This window comes from Sinohyriopsis cumingii, chromosome 17, assembly GCF_028554795.1.
Source record: "Sinohyriopsis cumingii isolate HCF-2022 chromosome 17, ASM2855479v2, whole genome shotgun sequence".
In the NCBI taxonomy this organism is placed as follows: Eukaryota; Metazoa; Mollusca; class Bivalvia; order Unionida; family Unionidae; genus Sinohyriopsis; species Sinohyriopsis cumingii.
In genome coordinates, this window is record NC_142977.1 from 111,364,860 (window position 1) to 111,389,633 (window position 24,774).

Here is a 24,774-nt window from a genome sequence, read left to right on the forward strand (position 1 = left end):
GTGTCTCTGTGCATTTGTGTTTGTATGTGTGTATGTGTGTGTTTAAGGGAGAGAAAGAGTCAAAACAAGAAAGCAGTGTCAGAAAGTTTATTGATCAAATTCAGTGAAAGCGAATATTGTGTAAAACTGTTCCTACATAAAACTAACACATATCTTTGTGGGTTTTATGAAATTTGTTCATTACAAAGCTACTCATGAGCTGAAAATGCCTAATTTTAGCACATCTTTCTTCAGTCTGATACTTTAACCAAACTTATACCAAAACTGTTCTACCAGCCAAAATATTCCACAAATACTGGATCCAGGGTAGGTGAAGCTCGATTGAACCACTTGTTTCCTCACAAATTTTCCACATAAACAAAACCCTCTGGTAAGACTGAAGTATTTTCAACAAAGTCAGATTCTATAATAAATTCATCATCTACTGTGCAAACATCCATTTCTGGGCTTTCAATAAAGTGAAAATCAATGTCTGGATTGCTTACAGTAATAGTGTCACTATCCGTCTCAATTTCGTTACAATTCTGAGAAAATACTTTGATCTGACCAGTAGAATCTGTCCAAACAACCCCTTCACATGTACCTTCCATTCCACCCAAGAGACTGATCAACTTTGGCTTCTCTAATCTTTCCACTGAATCCAGAGAATCCATCTGAGCTGGCTTTTCCTCTGATATTTCAATCTGCTTTTGGGAATAAATAACAACAAACTCGTCCCCTTTAATCAACTCTGTGGGATTTGAACAACTGGACCTTTCTGCAGCTTCTTTCATCTGATGTAAGAGTCCTTCACCCATTTCACTAGCCTGATCAGAAGTGGATGTTCCCCTTAATCTCTGTTCCTCAGCTGGGTCAATAACTTCTTCCTTAATCTGACTTGTACTGATTATCTGGGCATTTTTATTTTCTTGAGAACTGTCCTCTCCTTGATTCCCCGAGGTATCTGTCATGTTACATGCCATTCCCACTAAAAATGTTTGATTTCTGTCTGATGTAACTTCCATGGGAGTATCATTCCATACAGACATGTTGTCTTGCTTATATCTCACCGGATCTGAACATTTGGTGCTGTCAGCAGGGAATGACTGTTTGCTCTGGATAGAATTATTTTCTTTGTAGGATTGATCAATTAAGCATGAAATATGGTTTCTTATCTTTTCTATTACCTTCTGTCTTAAAAATTCCAAAACATTTTTTATGCTATCTGTTTCAAGGCTTGAATCAAATGTTGTCTGTTGCAGACATTCTGGGACTTGATGCATGGTACTATTTCTATGGCTTGAATCAATTGTTTTGAGCCAAGAATGCAAATCAGCAGCAGAACGATTGGAAGGATGTTGATCAAATGAACTTCCTGATTTGAATAGTAAACTTATTGCATTTCCACTCAAATTTTGAATCATTTGTAACTGAGAAGGGTCATCTATTAGATGCACTGTGGGCTGTGTTTGGGGCTTGTGAACATTTACAATAAGGGACCTGCAGGACTGACAGCAATGGTCTGATACACTTGTTCTAGCAGCAAATGCATCTTTAGATAAATGACAATTCTTTGTTGCTTCATAAACACTCTGCTGGGCAGCAATAGCAAGCTCAGATGTGAACCTTTTTTGTAATTCCTCTGACTGACCAATGGCTCCAGAAACTGTATCAAGCTCATTTGGTTGAACAGTCTTTTTGTTTTTTATACTGTATGATGAAATGGGCACATCCGTTTTGTCACACTTGTGTGTTAATACTTCTTCTTCCTGACTGAACATTATTTTGCACTTGGTGCACTGGAATATATTTACTATATGCTGATCAGACCCAGGGTTGTAAATAAATTTCTTTTTGCATACACAGCAGGGTGTGATATTACAGATTTTGTTCTGAATGACTACTTGGGAACCGCTTGGCACACTAGTGACCAATAAAGATGTGTCATATTCAGACTGGTCTTCCCTCTCTTTAGGCAGGTTGTTTTGGGAAGTATTTTTTGGAAGACTACAAATTTGGTCATCTGCCCCAGTTGAACAATTATCAAACGCTTTATGGAATTCTATAAGCCTGGGTGGTAATACAAACTGTTTCTCCTCGCACATCTGATGACCTGTCTGATCTTGGGGTATCTCAACAAAACACTTCATGACCTGATCCCCTTCTGTGCTGGTTACTGACTGTGGAGTTCGCTTCAGAGGCGGAGATCTTCTTTCTGTATTGACCTGTGGAAATAAAAACTGCTGTGATTGGTTTTGCGCAGGAGAACTTGATGTAGCAATCAACGGAGGCTTTTTTAATAGGTCACTCAATACCCTGTGACTGTTTTGCACCAGAGACTGCTCCATTACAGAAAACGAATTTGGGAAAAGAGATTGCTGGGAATTGTATTGTATGACTTGACTATTTGCAGACATTGTAACGGTGTCCTGTGACTTGGAAGTATCTTTTCTGGGAAGAAACTGTTCCTCTGTAGAGGATTCCAATAATACTGCATGCTGGTGTTGGCTATGTACAAAATCATTTGTCATAGACCTCAATGAGTAGCTGCTAAATGGATTGTGAGTGTCCTTTATTTGAAAAGAATGTTTTTCTGCCATCAGCTGAGGTATTGCTGCATGATGGTACTGAAGTGAAGAAATTGCCCCAGTGGTTGATTGTGACGTATTCTGTATTGCTGGATGATGGTATTGAAGTGGTACTGAAGAAATTGCCCCAGTGGTTGAATGTGATGTATTCTGTATTGCTGGATGATGGTACTGAAGTGGTACTGAAGAAATTGCCCCAGTGGTTGATTGTGATATATTCTGTACTGCTGGATGATGGTACTGGAGTGAAGAAATTGCCCCAGTGGTTGATTGTGATGTATTCTGCATTGCTGGATGATCATTTGGAGGTACATACATTCCATCATATTCCATAAGATTCACCACATTTTCTAAATCCAGTGAATTAAATGGATTTTGAACGAGTGGCTTGGCTGGCTCCATGGTGGGTGATATGGCTGAATCTGTTTGACAAGCAACATTATTTCCTGTTGTATCCATAGCAAGAGGTTCAATTTTTATTATAGAAATATCTTCACCAAAATTCCCCTTAACAGAATATGGCATGGTGTTCTGATGGCTAGTGCAAGTAACTGTATTTCCTTGTAAAATTCCAAAATTTTGGACAACAGAATATTCGTCGTTTGTTTTTATTTTTGGAATTATATGATTATCAATGATATGACTCTTCAGCATTTTCTTTTTCCAAAAGTCTTGGCCACAAATTGCACAATTCAGTATACATTTTTTATTTAAACTTAAGTGATTCTTTAAGAATTTCATCTGACTAAATCGACTGCTACAGACGTGACACTGGTAGGGCTTACATCTCCAGCCTGCATGAATCTTGAAATTCACCTGATGCCGGTTCAGCGAGTGTTCGGTCTGGAATAATCTGTCGCACCTTTCACACTTAAATGACTGTAGGTGATGAAATGACTGATGAACAAAATGTTTCCTGAAAATGAATTCATTTACAAATAGGTAGCCACAGATTTCACACAGTATACAGTCCTGTGCAGTACGTTTTGGCACATAAGAAAATTCTGACATTGGGAAATTGTCATCAGCATCAATTTTTTTCAATTTGACTGATGGTATCTTCTTGGAGGAAACGAGCAATTTAAAGTCATGAGGATTCACCAATACAAACATTTTGTTGCTGACTGGAGGCTTTTCTTGCATTGCCAGTATTTCCCTAGAGCCTTGTTAATTTTTTACAATTATCCAGGTTGTCTTCTTTCTCCTTCCCCTCCAATGTTTCATTTATATATTTTCCACTGCATTCTGATGAGAAACATCCCAGATATTGAGATAGATAGATTTATGTTATAATCTATTTCCAGTAAATTGTCAAACAATTTTGTAAAGTTAATTTTCTACATTGGTCCACATAAAAGCATGCTGCTTCTTTCTTTCACAATCTTGTTTTTAACTGTTGATTTATTTAAAAATTCATTCATTTTTTTATTTCTGCATAAACTTGGGCAACTGAAAATTTCCAATCAATCATTCCTTTGAATATATAACTTGATTTTCTTCTTGTATCCAACACCGACTTTACATTTCTTTGAATCTATTACGTATTCTTTACCTACTCACTAAAATCCATCCAGAGGAAAACACATCGGATTATCTTTTCAACTTGTTACTGATTAAATTGTTCTGCACTGTCAGCCTCCTCACAATTTGTCAATGGTGGGTATTCACCTTTCAGTCTGAAAGGAATGAAAAGAACAGTGCCAGAAATACTGACAGAACAGAGTTACCATATGTACTCACAGACCCAGATCACATGTGCCTGCAGATCTGGGTCTGTGCAGTTTGTTAGGAATAATCAGTAGAACAAACAGCATAGACCCTGATCTGCAGGCACATTATGATAAAGCAGATCAGGATCCTTGTTGTTTGCAGATTAACTTGACAAGTACTTACGCTAAAATGAATCCGGTAAAGTATATATAAATTACATATTTTTTGTCTCATAATGATCAATAGTGAATCTCAGAGCATCAGAACTTCTCACATTAACAAACTGCAAAGTTTCAGCCAGATGTAGTAACAAAATGATATTTTCTAAAAAGAGCAAATACTTTTCAATAGTATCACAAGAACAAGTGCCAAAACTTTTCTATAGTATCACAAGAACAAGTGCCAAAACTTGTCTATAGTGTCACAAGAACAAGTGCTAAAAACTTTACTAAAGTATCACAAGAACAAGTGCCAAAACTTTTCTATAGTATCAGAAGAACAAGTGCCAAAACTATTCTATAGTATCACAAGACCAAGTGTCAAAACTTTTCTATAGTATCACAAGACCAAGTGTCAAAACTTTTCTATAGTATCACAAGAACAAGTGCCAAAACTTTTCTATAGTATCAGAAGAACAAGTGCCAAAACTTTTCTATAGTATCACAAGAACAAGTGCCAAAACTTTTCTATAGTATCACAAGAACAAGTGTCAAAACTTTACTATATCACAAGTGCCAAAACATTATTATAGTATTACAAAAACAAGTGGACTGCTCCAGCAGCCAAAGTGGTTAGAGATAATTAACGCCATCCAAGTTAGTTGCATATTGCTGTGGGACAGTTAACCCCATCCATGTTTGTTGCATATTGCTGGAGGACAGTTAACCCCATCCATGCTTGTTGCATATTGCTGTGGGACAGTTTATCCTGTTGATGATTGCTGCTACATTCTGAAGTACCAGTCAATAGATAAATGGGGCAATTAACCCCATCCATGTTTGTTGCATATTGCTGGGTGACAGTTAACCCCATCCATGTTTGTTGCATATTGCTGGGTGACAGTTACCTCCATCCATGCTTGTTGCATATTGCTGTGGGGACAGTTACCCCCATCAATGCCTGTTGCATATTGCTGGAGGACAGTTACCCCCATCCATGTTTGTTGCATATTGCTGGGTGACAGTTAACCGCATCCATGCTTGTTGCATATTGCTGGGTGACAGTTACCTCCATCCATGCTTGTTGCATATTGCTGTGGGGACAGTTACCCCCATCAATGCCTGTTGCATATTGCTGGAGGACAGTTACCCCCATCCATGCTTGTTGCATATTGCTGGGTGACAGTTACCCGCATCCATGCTTGTTGCATATTGCTGGGTGACAGTTACCTCCATCCATGCTTGTTGCATATTGCTGTGGGGACAGTTACCCCCATCAATGCCTGTTGCATATTGCTGGAGGACAGTTACCCCCATCCATGCTTGTTGCATATTGCTGGGTGACAGTTACCCGCATCCATGCTTGTTGCATATTGCTGGGTGACAGTTACCTCCATCCATGCTTGTTGCATATTGCTGTGGGGACAGTTACCCCCATCCATGCTTGTTGCATATTGCTGTGGGACAGTTTACCCTGTAGTTGATTGCTACATTTTGAAGTACCAGTCAATAGATAAATGGGACAATTAACTCCATCCATGCTTGTTGCACATTGCTGTGGGACAGTTACCCCCATCCATGCTTGTTCCAAGGTACTGTGGGACAGTTAACCCCATCAATGCTTGTTCCATATTACTGTGGGACAGTTAACCCTATCCATGCTTACTGCATATTAAAGTACTGCTTTGTGGCAGTTAACCCCATTCATGCTTGTTCCATATTATTTTGGGACAGTTAACCCCATCCATGCTTGTTCCATATTACTGTGGGACAGTTAATGCCATCCATGCTTACTGCATATTGCTTTGTGGCAGTTAAGCACATTCATGCTTGTTGTCAGAGACAAATGCTTATTGTATAGTGTACAAGTGTGGTTCATCTTTTTTATTATAGCAAAATGCTGAAATGCAGCTCTGATTTAGCAAAAGATGGGTCATTTGCAAAATGAGCAAAGCCCACAAAACTAAATTTCAGAACTCTTGGACGGAGTTTGACTAAGTGAAATGCAGCAGCAAGGGGGAGCATTTTATTTTTTGCACATTCTGCAAACACCATATTGATATCCGTCATTCTGTAGTGTAAGACATCCACTGACATAGCAACATCACTCAACATGTTTGTCACTCCCTTACAGCAGTGCAGATGCAGAATGATTATTTTCTATGCTGAGAAAAATGAAACAAGATCTTCAGGGAAGTCTTAACCACAGTACTATCAAATGATGAACACAAATGACTTTGGTATTACATTCATCTCCTCCCCAACACACAATGAACTACTGACAGAAGCAAAACCTACATATAATTAAGAAAATATTCCACTTTCCAATAGATTGTAAAGGCAAAACTAGTTATATTTTATTTTGCCAATGTGATTGTGTCTATGTGGTGTGGGCACATATAAATGTGCATTTATGTGGTGATAATGTTGGACAATGCTAGCCGAAGTCTATTGGCCTTAAAATAAGTAACTGAAAAAAGTGAATGCAATAAGTTTAGTAAAATTAACAAACAATTTATTTCTCTAAGTTATAAAGCAAAAATATATGAGGCACTTATAGTATTGTAAATCCAAAACATCTTAAATTTTCTATCACAAGTTCAAAAGTTTAGGATGTTCCAAATGAATTCCAATAATCTTTTATGTACTGGTGTACCAATAGTATCCATAATAAAATCCAGATATTTTAATGAATTCACAATAATCCCAAAGTAGTGTTTTTGTCTAAATAGCCAATATGTACTTTGTAACTCTAACAAATAATTTAAATCAATGATTCCTTTCAAATTATTTCAGTACACAACTGTAAATGATTTTACAGACTGAACGTAAAAGAGGAATTATTAATTGCTTATTTAAACCTCTTTATATACAGACCATGACCATACCTATGCAGGGATCGTCCTGGGCTTCGCCAATGTCGCAAATTGCGATTTTGTTTCCTTATTGGCGACAAAAATATCCCATCTGGCGATTTTTTTGGCAACAGACTTTTTGGTTATTTAATTTGTACATACAATCATGGATTTGGACTGGATAAATTAAAAGGGAGAACGAATGGAAGCCACAAACTTGACTAAGCAATGCATTGGAATCAATCAGTTACACAAACAATCCTTTGTTCGTATTGACAACCCCATCTTTACAGTGCATTGTTACATCATAATCTGCTTATGCTGACATCTGGGCTGAGTACTGTATGCTGTGATACAGTCAATCATGCTACCGAACTATACTTACAACTGACCGACTTCTGAAGACGCGAATAGAACAGATACAATTAATTGAATGGCTAATCCTTCTGTTGTTTTTTTTTGTTTTTGTTTTTTTACATATACCAATACAATAGTTTTGCTGAACCTTCATAGAAAACTGATGACCTGACTACTGTGTATAAATACAAAGCAAATGGAAAAAACCTCAATCACAATTATATCTGTTGCCAGTGCAGCATTTTACTCATTGAACTTTTCCTTTTGCCATCATTCCGTGTTATGGCTGAAGAGACTTAAACTCCGCAACAAGAAATAGCACAAAAAAACAGAACAGTTTTGCATAATAATAATTATTTATTTCTCAAAATACAGGAGTGAAAGAATCCCTAAATTTGGTGTGAATTTATGCTTATGTATACGGTCCAATATTGCCAGGTGTTGACTCGTGTTAAGTTTCATTCGTGGGAATGGAGGTCCTATTTTGCCTGTCGAGAAAATTTATACAGCATTCAGTGATCATTCTTGGGATTTAGGAGGCAAGTCACAACAAGCTTTGTGAAGCCTGCCATAGGTGGTGGGGGGGCTGCTGAGAGACTACTGGTGTCACCTGTCAGCACTGTAGACTGTGAAAGTGGATTCAGTAAGATGAGCCTCATAAAAACTGACATCAGAAATAAACTCTGCATCTCATCTCTCGAGAATTTAATGAGAATTAGCATGTACAGATGTGAAAAATTAGACTTTGAAACTGCATTCAACAAGTGGGCAGCCCTAAAATCGCGACAGATCTTCATGTAACACTCTGTAACATTTTGTTAATGCTTGTTGTAATTAAAGTATTAACTAACCCATCATTTGTAATTTTCATTGCCTGGTACATTAAAAGACTAAATTAACACTTGGAAAAATGTACACTACTTGTTTTGGCGATACTTTTTGAAAATTGGCGACAAAATATTGAGGTTGGCGATTTTTTTGGCGACAGCTTTTTAAAAGCCAGGACCATCCCTGCTATGATGCAATAGTATTTTCTGGAAAACTTCACAAGAATCATGTAGATACAAATCTCTGCTATGACAATGTGAAGGCATAACTCAACCCTCAATTACAGACAAAAGTCAAGCACACAATATCACTTGTTCTCAATTGGATGTTGCTCTTTAGATCATGATCACTGCACATCTCCCCCACCTTTTGAGAGCTTAACATATGATTTTGTTGTCGCCAAACCCACAAACAGTCAGTGAAGATGTCTCGTATAATACACTAGTCACTTTTAGCTCTGCTGGATCTGCTGAGCCTGTGGAATACTCATTTCTGAAAACCTCAAGCAGATGATCTAGACTACGGAAGGCCATGTTGGTAACTGGAGGAAACAAAGCTGCTGAGGCTTATGATCAACAGATGAAGCTGAACTTGGGTATATATATATCTTGATGTTCTTAAAGGTATGATTATTAAGCAGATCCAAATTTAGGCATATGCTAAACAAGCTACAGCTTAGGGCCTGACAGTTTAAAGGGGACTCTCACAAAATCAGAATTTTAAAAAATTTGTTATAGTTTTATTATATTTAAGTAATAATTTAACCCATGATTTTTGTTGTATAATATGTTTACTATTATTAACTATGCAATATATTTTATATAAATTAGGTAATTTACATTGCAATAATTTGCCAAAATATTCACAAGTTCATCTGTTACACAGGAGGTTCCTTTAACAATTACCAAATATCGCCTATACAGCTTCCCACAGTTTAGGGCATCAAAATGGCTAAACCTGGCCCTGTTATTAAGGAATTTTACTGGGTGTCTTGTTTTTATCTAGAATTAATACATTTATCAGTTATCATGAATCCTGTGCTGTTCATCACCTAAAATTTTAATAAATTTATATTAGTTTTCAGGTAAGTGTATTAGTGGCACTCTAAGGCTTGAAGGATATGACTTTCAAATTTCCTACCTGAGATTTCAAGGACTGGTTCTAAAAATAAAAACTAAATGGACTTTAATAATATTCTAGTTTAAGCTGTGTTCATTTACAACTCAATTTTTAAACTACATTTTTCAATTTAAGTTTGGAAACAATCATATTACAAACAGGATGAGTTTATCATCACCAAATATTCCTAGGGCTAGGAGTATGACAATATTTTTAAATTTTAGTCTGGAAGCAAACATATTACAGGGATAAATACATGGGGATTTAGAGTCACACTGACCGCTCGAAAAATACCACTGGTGAAACTGCTACAGATATAAGAACCGTTTTTACCCACGCTGGTGTAACAGCTGGAAGGAAGCCAAATATACCCTATTATCTCCCATCTATCTATCTATAAATACGTTGACAAAGTCACACTTGAATATTAAGCAACAGGTGATGCGTGGTCGAGAATCAAGTAAGAAAGGTAACGATAGGACAGACCTAAGAGTACTGTTATAAAAGCAGAAAAAAAAAGTGTCAGTGCAAGATTTCATCCCTTCATACTCACACCATTGTGGCTACCATAGTGGAGATGAGATAATGGACACTTTATTCAGGGCAAAACTAATGTGTACACTCACCAATCACATGGGTTCGTTACAAAGAAAATTAGAAGTATCCGTCCATGAATCAAGGGATGGGGTACTCCTACAATGTAAGACATAGCACATGTTGGTTTTGTTTTAGTGCTATTACCCCCCAGAACAAAAATATCAGGTGACGTGTCTTACGTTGTAGGACTAGGGATGGGGGGGGGGGGTCTAACCCACAGGGGTTCGTTACAACGAAAATTAGGAGTATTCGTCCATGAATCAAGGATGGAGGGTCTAACCTGTTAACAATGTCACAAGTTAGACTACCCCCCCCCCCCATCCCTTGATTCAGTGACGGATACTCCTATAATTTTTCTTTGTCACGAACCGCTGTGCACTAATTAACACAAAGTAACCAACTCTCGCAGGTCACAATCTGACTCCTGGAGGATTCCGATCTAATTTTTCGATACTATCTGCGTATTAAGTCCCTCATAACATGCACCACTGTAAAGAAGACAGTTCACACCTTTCATTCCTGTACAGTTCAAACAACTTCACTGATTATGAAGTGCGTTTTCACGCAAAGTTTATCCGTTGCTTCTTGTCTTACACACGGATATAGAGGCAACAACTCAACTTCCGGTTTATTCGGGGTGAATGCAATTGGATCGTGATGGTATCACGGTACCAATTGTTTTTTCCATATACCTCGATGCTAATGTTTTGTGAAATAAATATACTTTCTCTCCTACCTCAGTATGCATGTCACACACTCCCATAGAGAACAATGTTAGATTGTCAATTTGACAAAAACAAAACTAGGTAAACCATTGCTAATCTTGTTCCCTGTTTAGTTTGCCTACAATGTAGGGAACGAGACTACTCCAATGCATTTAAGAGAGATAACTCTACTGGAACTAGACTGGGGTAAGAGTTATCTAGTCACAACATACACATTTTCAGCCATGTGTACCACATTTAAAAAAATCTTAAAAAATACAAAATATGATCTAGATATGAATTAACATAATCTCACATGTTGCCAAGAGGCTCAACTTTTTTTAAGCCTTACAGAAAGCATAACTCTTACATATATGCACCAATCACAGCTAGTCTTGTTTATTTTTTAATACAATATTCCTACACCTTAAGCTCCGCCTACCTAGGTTTGTTCAGTCGGTACCGCTATACCTATTGCACAAGTGATTGGATCTTTCCTGGAGTCTTTTCAAACACCGCTATCAACCGCAACATCTGAGCAAATGAAATTAAGAGTAACGTTAAAAGAAATAAGCCACTGCAAGAGCTGAATACATTTTTTGAGATATTGTACCAAAACAGTTTAAAGTATTTTTAACAAAGAATGTGGTAATAAAAACCAGATTCAAAGACATGGACTGAATATCATTCTGAAGTTTTCAGTGTCTCCTGATTGATCTAAAATCTTGAAAATTTCTTGAATTCTGTGACAAATGCTTTGTTTTTTTGCATTTGGAAAGATTTTTGACAAAACTTGTGAAATTCTTTTGGACAAAAATACTGCTGACATTTTCAGTACCACATAAGTTGCACATGCACCTTCTATACTTGTATCAGAGCCAGCAAAAGGAAAATTAAGGTATATTGCAGGTAGATGTGTTGCAAAGAGTAGATATCATAATATGAAGAAAGGAAAGAACAGCTTATACAGAAAGGAAAAAGTTAAATTGGTCAGTCAACGTTTCCTACAAGTAAAAATATCTTAAATAAGAACTAGTCAAGTGGAAAATTCACCTGAAACAAATAAAAAATATATAAATAATGTCATCTGTTGATTTGAAAACAATGGCAAGTATAAACTAACCTTGCACGAGACACAAAAAAGACGGAGTATCAATCAGGGTCTTACTAATATAAAGAACTATGTATTTGAATTATTCGTGCAAGCTGATGATACTAGGAGGCAGTATCAACATTTGGAGGCATTACGTTGGCATGGTGCAGGGAGTTTACTGTAAGACTGTGATAATTAAGGATGAGATACAGTTTGAATACTGGAAGATGTATATACATTTTGATCCCAGTATGAGTGTCATACAAGTGGCATGGTGCAGGGAGTTTACAGTAAGACTGTGATAATTAAGGATGAGATACAGTTTGAATACTGGAAGATGTATATACATTTTGATCCCAGTATGAGTCACAAAATTGCGACCCAAGAATATATCGTTATTCAAGCCTCTAATTCCAAGAGTGTTATTTTTGTACACTTTGTATGTACAGAGAAGAATCACTTGAATTAACTAATTTGAATAATAAATTTCCATACCAAATTTATTTACTGAAAACAACAATAATACATCTGATTCGGCTAAGATCTTACAGTACGAATAATTATTTTGTAGAATTTTTTTCTTATAGTTCTCTACCTGACCTCAGGTCACAATTAGCATTTTCTGTTGAGGTGGTCAGTATTTCAGATGTTAAATTAGCATTAGAATGGCTTTACTGGGATTAGAACATGTGATACTTCAGAAAAGGAAGTCTTCAGAACCAACCATAAGAATCACTATTATAAATCAAAATGTCGTTACATGAATTCACGGCTAATCAACGAGAATTATGAACTATAAATCCAAAATGTCTTTAAATGTTTCAAGGTAAATCTGTACAGCTGTTAATACATCCAAATGTTTTGAAATAAAGGTTAGATAATGCCATTCCAAAGAATGATATTATTAAATAAATGAATATATCCTCTCAATGCTCCTTCAAGGCAAGGACTAACTTTCAAAATAATGTAAATAAATATTTACTTAAATAATAATGCTTAAAAATCCTTTTATATATTAAGCTAACAACGCAGTAGCTAAATATTCAGTATGAGGCTCTTAAATGAATCATTCTGTATTTCGAAATACTCAAAAGCTGTTTCAGTTCTAGCCAATCATTAACTAGGTCAATCTGACCTTTAAGCAGTTCCAATGTCCTTGTTGGATCAGGTGATGTTTGCTTGCACTTAGCAGTAAGACGTAACATTGAAACTTATGAATAAAAGATCGTACTACGTATTATACATAACTCATAGTACAAACAATGATCATAGGATTTTGTCATTAAAATTGTCATTAACTAAATAACCCTTAAAAAGGGTATATAAAAATAATATACATAATATCGATATACATAAAAATGCCCAGTCCATATGTGTTTGAAAGGTGTCTTGATACAGTGATATTTTGAGTCCCGTCATAAACTATTTGTAACCATGTGGTTAATTTTTTTGCGATGAGTAGCTTTACATTCATGACATAAAATATTAAATTCCGTTTATAATATTCAAATGAGACATGCAGACCAGTATTTTTAAAACTGCTTGCATCTTTTTTTTCTGAAAATGTTAACTTAAATGTACATCGAACATACATAAACCATTCTCAGATTTAGAATGGAAAGATGGAGCTAGATGCTAATTTTGTCGTGCATCTACTGTATGTGCTCTGCTTCTTGTAAGAATTCAGAGCAATAGCTAAGTTTTTCTTAGGCAGCCATATTGATATCACACCATTGTGTGTCATCTTGTTACAAGGATGGAAATCTCTAAAGCGGTGATGTTATAAAAGCAGACAAATCACGCTATTTAAAGGTATGAAATTGAATAGAGGATTTCAGCCAGAACGCAGTTATAAACCCAGAGTGTCAAAGGATTACCCTTTATCCTCGTATGATTTTGGAGGAAACAACATCTCCACTTCAGCCACCAACATAAATGTAACGAAAAGCTTCATGGCTCTGATCAAATGACAGTATGCGTACATAATTAGATCTTATGATGATAGCAAACAGAGCTTATATTAGCACACATTCCTCCATTTAATACAAATATTATTGATTTTATTTATTTATTTTTCTTCTTTCCCTCATTATTAATTCATTACGGTCTGCCTTTCTTTCTTCCGAACTCCTTTTATTTATTTCTTTATTGTCATTATATATATATATATATATATATATATATATATATATATATATATATATATATATATATATATATATATTGAATTTTTTTCATTCTCTTTTTTAAAAATAATTATGTATTGTTTCTCTGTATTTTGTAATTGACCTTACTCCACAATCAATTTAATGGTTTAGGTGTCGAGCGACATTTATTTTATGAGCAACATAATACATAGTTAATATTTCTCTATGATTAAAGATTAAATATTCAGATCATTGTTATTGGATGTAAACATGTTTATGTGTATCGGAGTGTAAAACTAAGTTTTTCACTTGGAAATTCCTAAACTTGTTGACAACTTGGAATGCTTTAGAAAGGACTCTGACCTTCTCTTTGTCTCTATTATTGTGTCTTAGCCTTTTATATCAATGTTGTTTACTTGACAAATTTCTCATTACTATCTCAACATCCTAAGTGGAATTAGTCTTATTGTTGTGTTCAGTTTTTAATTTGTATGGATTTATTTATTTAAATTATTTGCTGGAAATACAAAGTGCTCGTTAATACTTTTTGGACTAATTCATTAATTTGGAAATAATGTAAATTCAGGCATTTTGGATTATAATGTGATACATAAAACAATCGTTAACAAATCGCCACAATCCAGGCACACTTACACATTCAAGATGGTAATTTATTTGGAACACCACTGGAACTCAAATGGAACTTAATATATTTGGGCTTGTGTTAGAACTTTAATGACTATTTAGGATTTAAGTCACAATAATGTAAGTTCTTTTTTTAAATTCACTTAGCATTTAAGGGAAATTAATTGTTTGTTGAATTTACAAAACTTGTTGATTTTTATTCTTTTCTGTTAGTTGAAGATCATAGAGTCGTAAAACAGTATGCTCCATGTAGAGTCAAACCACTGTTAAACATTATTTGGGGTCCTTATGTAGTCAGAAAACTCGGAGGCATTAATCCTTTCTTTAAACACCACAAATTAATAGGAATTTTCTTAGCTAAAAAGGCAAGTACAGAAGTTAGTCTAAGTTGCACAAACTCGCACATTTTTCAAAATATTCATGTGAAAACACACACACATAAACATACATTCCTGCTTGGAAAGGAATCTCTCTACCTATTTTGATCATATTGGTTGTAGTACACACACACACACACACACACACACACACATATATATATATATATATATATATATATATATATATATATATATAACAAGGTCACATTTTAGACTGGATTCTTCATAGACCTGATGATAACATTCTACGGTCCTCCCTGGTATCCCATGACCTTGCATCAGATCACCTCTGCATTATATGCCATCTTGACGCATCAGTCCCTAACCCTCCACCTTTCTTTGCTACTAAGAGAAACCTCCATATGATAAATAGAACCAAACTAATGCACGACATCCAAGCAAACCTAACAACTTGCTTACCTCCTACCGCAGAACAACTCGATAACTGCCTGCGTTCATTGCTTGACAAACATGCACCAGCTACCAAGTGCAGAATATCAATTCAAAAGTGTTCTCCATGGTATAGCAGTGTTAGGGACCAGCTTCGCACTGCTGAAAGAGACCGCCGTAAAGCTGAGAGGCTTTGGCTTTCCACCAGACTCACTATCCATAAGCAAATCTATGAAGCCGCTAAGAAGAATGTCACAAATATAGTCCATGCAGCGAAATCAGCCCACTACACTACTAAGATCGTGGAAAGTTCCAGCTGCAAAGAGCTCTTCGAGATTACTAACAAGCTGATGTTAAGGAAAAAATCTACACCACTTCCAACTATCTTCTCTCCAGTCGACCTTCCGGACATGTTTGCAAATTTCTTCCGTGAAAAAGTACAAACCATTAGAGATAAGCTTGACACCACAATTTCAATTGACTCGTCGTCACCATACAGTTGGGATACAAAATTTGAGCGGCAACCATTAACAGCATTTGAATCCGTCTCTATGGATTTTGTACGTACAATCCTGATGAAGAGTGCACCAAAGTCATGTGAACTTGATCCAATTCCAACATCACTGCCGCTTGAGTGCTTAGATCCAGTATTGCCTTCATTAACTGATGTTATTAATAACTCTCTCTCATCCGGGGAATTCCCATCATTTTTCAAAACTGCCATTGTAAAGCCTCTGCTGCAGAAACCAACACTAGACCATAACGATTTAAAGAACTACCGCCCAGTTTCTAATCTCCCTTTCATATCAAAAATCTTAGAAAAGGTTGTTCTATCCCAGCTTGTATCTCATCTAAATTCAAACAGTCTTTTTAGCAATATACAATCTGCACATCGCCCTTGACAAAGTACTGAAACTAATCTTCTAAAAGTAGTTAAAGACATTCTCTCTGCGTTGGATAGCGGAAAGATTACAGTCATCACCCTCCTTGATTTATCTGCAACATTTGACACAATAGACCATGATATATTATTTCACCGTCTCCAGCATGTATATGACATTCATGATACAGCCTTACTGTGGTTCAAATCCTACTTGGTCAACAAGACACAAATTGTATCTGCAAATGGAATACACTCCAGCCCAGTTGATCTTTGTTGTGGTGTTCCACAGGGGTCTATTCTTGGACCTGTTCTCTTCATTCTGTACACTCAGTCGCTCTCACGTGTCATAGATCATCATCCGGTGTCTCACCAATTGTACGCTGATGACACCCAAATATACAAATCTAGCCACCCAACTGAAGTTGTGCTACCATCCAAGGTGTAGAGAGGTGCATTTCTGATGTGAAATCATGGATGACATGTAACAAGCTGCAGATGAATGATGATAAAACTGAGGCCATTCTGATCACAACACAAAGACCTTCTCATTCACATCCTTTACTTCAAACAATAAATATCAGTAACACCAACATTAAATTCACACAATCAGTACGAAACCAAGGTGTTACTCTAGACAGTAGGCTACTCTTACATTGCGCCAACATGTCAGGAATATATACATATCTTGAGCTGAGACGCATCAGCTCAATTAGCAAAATATTTTTCAGTTGATGACACTAAAACACTTGTGTGTTCATTAGTACTTTCAAGACTGGACTATTGTAACTCAGTTCTGTCTGGTTCATCTCAATATCTGCTCCAGAAACTTCAAAAAGTTCAAAACACAGCTGCTCGGATCATACTTAGAGTACCACGATCAGAGCACACCTTCCGGCTGCTCTGTACCATACACTGGCTATCCATTCGATCCAGAATCAAACACAAAATTTGTTCTCATTGCTACTTTTCACTGTCGGACTCTAGTCCAACATACCTATCCGACCTCACCCATGTGTATACACCAGCAAGATACTTACGCTCCTCTTCTGACAATCGTATACTCATTATTCCCACTATGAAAACAAAGTCATATGGACAGTGTTCTTTTGCATACCAGGGCCCACCAACGTGGAATGAATTGCCCACTGAACTTAGACACAGTGATCACATTCAAGAGGGCTCTCAAAACTCACTTATTTCGACTGCAAGAACAAACTTAAAGACCTAATAATGTTTCCTACCTTAAAAATTATCAGCATGTTTTTAATGTTTTCTAATTTCATGGTGTTTGTTTTTGTAATCATATCATTATATGTTTTTTATCTTATAGGTGTTGTCTAATGTTGTAAAGCGCTTAGAGCTTCTAGAGATTAGGCGCTATACAAAGTTCTCATTATTATTATTGTTATTATATATATATATTCCGTCTATTAATCACATATTCTATTTTAATACTTATAATGCACGGGAGCTTAGAACAAGGTGGAAAAGCTAGTAATAGGGATAATTGATTCATGACGTTACATCATAGTATAAAGTGTGTGTACGCATCAAAATTATCGTTTTAATAATGATCCATTTAAGTTTAATGGGGACGACTTCTCTGGCCTAGTGGTTAGAGCGTCCGCCTCGGATGCGAGAGGTCGCGGGTTCGAACCCTAGCTGAATCATACCAGAGACTTATAAAAATGGTACTAACAGATTCCTCGCTAGGAGCTCAGCATTAAGAGGTTTGTGTTGGGACTGGTCGGCCTGGTGTAAGGATAATGTGACTGGGTGGGACATCATGCTGCATATCTGCGGCATGATGCTCCAGTGCTAGACATCACTATAAACTACCACACAGCAGACATCGTAGCGATATGACTGAAAAAATATTAAAAATCCAAATCTCACACAGTTCATTGGGTTTTCTTTTAAAGCTAAGAGAATAGTACTATTAATAAGGAAGTGTTTGTATCATCGAATTGTATATTGTAAAGTGATTTTATCTTCAAAGGGTGTTGATCTCATTGAGAACTCAGTTTTGAATCCCCCCCCCCCTCCTAAATAGAAACATCACTTATAGGCACATGTATTTTTTGTACGGGATAGTAACCAGTCCGGGTATTTTTGGAATGTTGAAAATCAGGATTTTTCAAATTTAAGTTTTTGCAGTACTAGTTGTCCTTTGTTATTCACGCCCAGTTGAATAATCAGAAGATAAGACCTTGCACGACAAGCTACCTTCTGGGAACGTTTACTCCATACTCGTGACTACGCATTTTGTCCACATGAAAAAGATATAAATTAAAAAAATGAATGGCCATTTAATCTCTTGTGGTTTTTCTTTCTTTCTATAACTTTTATATGTGTTTTCTTCCTTAATACAATACATTATTACTTTAAGAGACAGCAGACTAAAACAGACATGCGTGATTGGAATCCTGTGGATGGGTTTAAAACAGACATGCGTTATTGGAATCCTGTGGATGGGTTTACCTAGAACAATACGCATACGGTACTTACTCATGTGACTGCGTAACGCTTCAGTAGTATCTTACTCATGTGACTGCGTAACGCTTCAGTAGTATATAAGTACAGGAAAGTTACTTATGGACGGAATATAGTCACAAGGAGAAGGAACTATATATTCCATTATATGACATTATATATTCATTATTATTTTTATTGTTTCATAGTAATATAACGTCAAGGCACCACCCTAACTACCATATGATTATATTTTTCTTAAAATTAGTTGTAAAGGATGATTGACTATGCATTTAATGCATGTTTCTAAATATCAGGTACGGTTTACATCAAACAATAAACAGTATTATTTTGATAAAGAAAACTAGTCTCGTTTATTATATACCAATCAATCGTTTACTCCAGAAAAACCTATAATTTTACCGTCAGGTTGGACAACGAAGATCTCGTTTTCTGATTCCATTTCACCCTCCTCTCGAGGTATCCATGTTATATGAGAGCACTAGTGCATTAAGCCGCAGCCGCACATGACATAAAGATAAGAAAATATTAGTTAACGCAGATATGGTCTAAAACAACAATTCCACAAAAGCTCTAATGACCTTTTAGCGACATTACATAAAAGAAATAAGGCATTAAAACAAACATGATTAGTAAGACTTCCAAACACACCATAACACAGAAATTCAGAACTGGACAAAACACGAAACGCATGACTTAAAAAACGAGCAAGCAAATAATTTAAAAGTCAGTAGGTAAAAGTGAATTTAATATCTAGGACAAATTAAAAATACAATCTAGGGTTGAAAATTATTGGTCAGAATTGAAATTTAAAATAAATGCAGAAGCACCTAATTAGGCCTAAAAAAAACATGCTTACGCTTTACTTAAAAAGAAAGGGACTAACAGTAGAGCGCTTGATTGTTACATGAGATAAGGACAGATAAGCAATAAACGCTGATACAAAGATCAGCTGTTAATATGGCGTGGGGATGAGAGAGTATTATTTACAGATACTAAACGTACAGTCCTAACCATTCCAGGATAGAATTAAAGATCTAAATTAATTAAAGATCGATTGCTCTCTAAAGTGGTTTGATAGCTCATTCCTTAGAATAGCAGCTGCGTATCCAAAGAATATTTTCCACATGTTGAGGTTTTAATTCTTTTGTCATCTAAAGTATTTGAATATCTAAAATTATATTTCTTGTGTTTAAAACTTTATTAAATCGTCCAAATGGTTGGGAGCACGCTTAATCAGATTTGTAAAGTCATTAGAGCCGTAACCTGAAGTCTGTGCACCCTTAGAGTTGGCATTTTTGCGAAAAGTAAAAGTTTATGATAGCTGCTTGTAAAATTATCATACATAAATCTCAGTGCACGCTCTTCTGTTTTGGAGACGATTAGTTTACACAACATAGTTAGCTTATGATCAATACGATTCCAGACACATTGCTGCCTGGAAGCTTTCCTACAGAGAATGTTAGCATGTGAATCGAAATGTAGCTGATAGCCAATGTCAATTCCAAGTATTTTAACAATGTCTTCCAAATTTATGATAGCATTACTTATGTTAAGTACAGGCTTCATTCTGAATGTCATTTTACCCACAGCTGTTGCTTGAAACATTTCTGGGTTGGATTGCATTTTGTTAGCGATGAACCAGTCAATCAGAATTTTCAAATCTGCTTCAAGTGTGTTAATGAGATTTCTAAAATCCAGTGAGGAAAAGGACAAAGTCTTATCATCGGCATAGTTATAGAAACATCAGTATCTAATAAAATAGAATATATCGTTAATAAAACCATAAAAAGTAAGGGTCCAAGGATCGTTCCTTGAGGAACCCCTTTTTGAATTTTAGACTAACTACTTAGAACACAGTGCAACTTTATTTGCAGCTTACGGTTAGACAGAGAGCTTATTGATACTGAGTCATCTGATCTACCATAAGCTTTTACCATGCAAAATCTACCGCTCCCGTGACCTAGAGGTTAGAGCGTCCGCCTCGGATTCTGGAGGTCGCGAGTTCGAACCTAGGCCGAGTGATACCAAAGACTTATAAAAATGGTACTAGCAGCTGCCTCGCTTAGCGCTCAGCATTAACAGGTTAGTATTATGACTGGTCGGCCTGGTGTCAGGATAATGTGACTGTGTGGGACATGATGCCACATGAATGCGGCATGATTCCCCAGTGTTAGACATCACTATAAATTGCCACACAGCAGACATCGTATGAGTGAAAAATTGTTAAAGCTACGTTAAAAATCCAAGTCACACACACCTTCCAAATCAGAATGACAGGTCTAGAATTACTTTAATGAAGAGGATTGTTCTTTTCGAAAATCGGAACTACCTGAGCGTCCTTTAGACGATCAGGAACAAATGTTATATAATTTTGTTCATTAGATTTGTTATATGTCTGACAAGGATTGGTGCCCCAGCTATTAACTGTTTAACAGGAGTATGATCCCCTCCTGCAGCCTTTTTGGAATTCAAACATATCATTTTATATACTCCTTCATGGTTAACTTGATTAAATTTGCAAGAAAATGTATCCATGTTACTATTGCCTTCATAGCCTTGATACATGCAAAAGGAAATGATTCAGAGACTCTATAACACATCTGTATCATTAAGTTCCAACAATTTCTTAAATCCCATTGTAAATTAGTGGCCAAATAATTTTGTAATTCCCATGCCATGTCCCCATCGGAGCCTCATGTCCCCAAAACAGTTCAACCGCTTTTACCGAGAGAAACTGTATGGGATAATAACTAGGCTACACAGCCGACTAATTATAAATAAAGGGCCATGGTATTTTGGAATGTTCAAACTTGCAGTACTAGTTGCCCTGTGTTCTTGCCCAGCTGAATGGACAGAATATAAGACTCTGCATGACAAGCTACCTTCTTGGAGCGTTTACTCCATCTCTGTGGCTATGCATTCTATCCGCATGAAAAACTATAAATTGAAAAATTTAAAGGACATTTAATCTCTATTGGTCTTTCTTTCTTTCTTTCTTTGGTGTGTCTTCTTCGTTAAAGGCACATTAGTTCAGCTGAGAGTGAATTTTATTAAGACCGTATTTGACATTTATGTATATTAATTGATTAAATTCTATGTAAAAGGTAATTTTTGATTAATATTTAGTACGTAGAGTACCTCATTATGAAATACGAGCGCGCAGATATCTACTTACGTAATTGGCGAACCTACCGTCTCCATTTTGAAACTCGCGCACGGCAGTGATCAGCAAATTTCTGGAAGAATTAAGTTGATTTAAATTTGCATAATTATATCATCTATTGTGTATATCCAAGCTGATGACATACAAAGCAACCTTGCTACCGAACCGCGCAAAATGTCAATAACGATGAGTACGATATTCATCCCTTTCCTGTTTACTTTCTGTTTTGAGAGGAAGCAATCAGTTTATTTCGAACTATTTTTCATAGTTATATTTAAACAGTTTTGGTTGTACAAGAATGATCTAACTTGATGTACTTTGTAAAGTATTGCAAAAATTCCACTGATACTCGGTTTCTTATAGTCGTATAAATGACATTTCAGCTAGCTAGGTGAAATTTGAACATTCTGTAAAACAAACAAAAGATCAAGATCAGAAGTAGGTGTTTTTTACCAGCTAAAAACGCAGCATTAAATGCAAGAGTAACAAGGAAATTAGACACTTAATTAAAAAAGATATATATGGTGTTTTGCTTCCCCAAGTCAACACCATACAAACACATATTATTCAAGTACAGCTTGCTTGGGAGTAGGAAAGGAGTGGAATTACTGAGCTGAATTATTGAGTTATTAAAATCTGCTACTGTAATATGGAATCCAGGTCCAAAACTTCTATCAAATCACAGCCTTGGATGTGTTAGTTTGTGACAGTCCATAATCACTATATTTAAATAAGTTTGAAATGTACTCACCAATACACCAGTTGTCAAATTATGAAACGCTTTTAAATATCAAAATTCATTACTGAGAACTCTGGCCCATATTAGCAGTTAAACGTGTAATGGAGAAGATACATATGATAAACAGGTTACATACAATAAACTTAGATGTGGTAAAGTTGCTACCACCCAGACTGAGGAAATCAGCTTGCTTTCGAGCTGAAGTCCAGAGTGACCTTTGAGACGTAACAGCTCTTATGAATGTGATATTTTACTTCTGTTTAGATAAAATCAAAATACTACATACATTTGCACACAGTATTACACATCTTTGGTAGCTAATTTTGCAATACAATATTTATTCCACTGGGGCATTTATTTCCAAGGTGGAGTTGCAAAGATTGATACCTGATGTAATTACATGATGTTTTAAACGTTGACTTTTTCATGGTATTGTGAATTAGCTTTTAATCGTTTTGTACCATGTATATACAGTGTTATTTGTATGCTTAATATCTAAAACAAATTGGAGATCACAAAAAAGATGGGGAGACAGACAGCCTGAGGGATCTTTTCCGACATATTTTGCAGTTACACCCAAGCCCAGTCTTTTATTTATAGGAACCAGGTCCAAGGCAGTGCGGTGGTTATCATCCAGCCCCAGACATAGCATGTGTGGAAAATGTAGGGAGATGCCCCCAGACCTAAAAATAGTGTGTTATCAGAGACCGCATATCGTTTTTCCCCATAATGAATATATAAGTTTTTTGTGTGAAATGTGTACTGTTTGTTAATGTTTTTTTTCATAATATGCCAAAGAGGGTATTAAACTTGATAATTTTCAAGAACATTTACAGATGCCAAATGAGACATATGATTTGGCTATTTCTTTGCAACCACTGTAAATTAATTGTAAAATTATCAGCCATCCAATTAGGCATATTTACATATACAAATACTAAGTATGCATTTATGTATGTCTATGTATGTATATATATATATATATATATATATATATATATATATATATATATATATATATATATATATATATATATATATGTGTGTGTGTGTGTGTAGACTATTTTCTTTTACAAGTGATCCTCATTTAGTAGATTCTTTTTATTAACTGGTTTCAATGTAGGCACTACATTATGCCGAAGACTGTTAAGCTGATTATGTTACAATGATAGTCTTTGTTGTGTAAATATCTTCATATGCAATCCCAGGTTTCTATTTGATCCAGTTGTAGGAGTCTGTGACTTCTAGAAATGCTCAAAAAGTACTGTTATGGCTCTATGGTCTTAAAACCAAGTAACAGAAAAAAGCGAAAACAAATAGGTTTTGTGAATATCAGCAAATAATTTATTTGACTAAGTAGAATGTAAAAGTGTAGACATGAATGGCAGTATTGTGAATTAAATCACAGATAAGTCCTAAAAGTTCTATCACATGTCCAAAAGTATACAGTGTTCCAAATGCGTTTCAGTGGTGTTTTGAATGAATTCCAATCGTATGTGCTGTTGTTCCAATAGCCTTGAATAATGTTGATATGCTAACAACTGATGTATGACATTATGATCCAAAACGTCTTTAAATTAATTCACAATAATTCCAAAATATTTCATTGGTCCTAACGTTTAGGAGCATCTTATAATTCCAATGAATGTTGGAAATAAACAAATCCTTTCAAATAATAATCGAACACAACTGTATGATGTATCCACAAAAAAAAAATAATTAAGAAAGGAATAATGCTTCTGTACCATATATAATAGACTAAGACACAATTTCAGAACGAGGATGAAAGTCAAGTATCCTTCTACAGAATACTTCACGTTTGAGCAAGGTCGGGTCTTTAAACGGCCGTCTAACTAGAAATCAGGTTAGACAAAAATTCCTAATGGGAAACCCATGACCGTACATAAACAAAATTACCTCATCCCCCCCCCCCCCAGTGGACA

General features: G+C 35.8%; 1 protein-coding gene across 2 annotated transcripts; it reads right to left on the reverse strand.

The window, feature by feature from the left end:
- Window positions 1–73: 73 nt before the first annotated feature.
- On the reverse strand, window positions 74–11,058 carry LOC149779672 (uncharacterized). Of its 2 annotated transcripts, none has more exons than XM_089940497.1 (2): window positions 10,928–11,058; window positions 74–4,243 (listed from the first exon to the last, which is right to left on the reverse strand). In XM_089940497.1, the coding sequence occupies exon 2, from the start codon at window positions 3,708–3,710 to the stop codon at window positions 339–341; it is 3,372 nt and encodes a 1,123-aa protein (XP_089796623.1). In that variant the 5' UTR covers window positions 3,711–4,243; window positions 10,928–11,058; the 3' UTR covers window positions 74–338. The 2 variants fall into 2 exon arrangements, with proteins under 2 accessions (XP_089796623.1, XP_089796622.1); XM_089940496.1 differs by lacking the exon at window positions 10,928–11,058 and adding an exon at window positions 10,702–10,916.
- Between the last annotated feature and the right edge of the window lie 13,716 nt (window positions 11,059–24,774).

Bases quoted from the DNA above. Each gene is read 5' to 3' on its own strand.
- LOC149779672 (XM_089940497.1), bottom strand. From the start codon at position 3,710: ATGCAAGAAAAGCCTCCAGTCAGCAACAAAATGTTTGTATTGGTGAAT.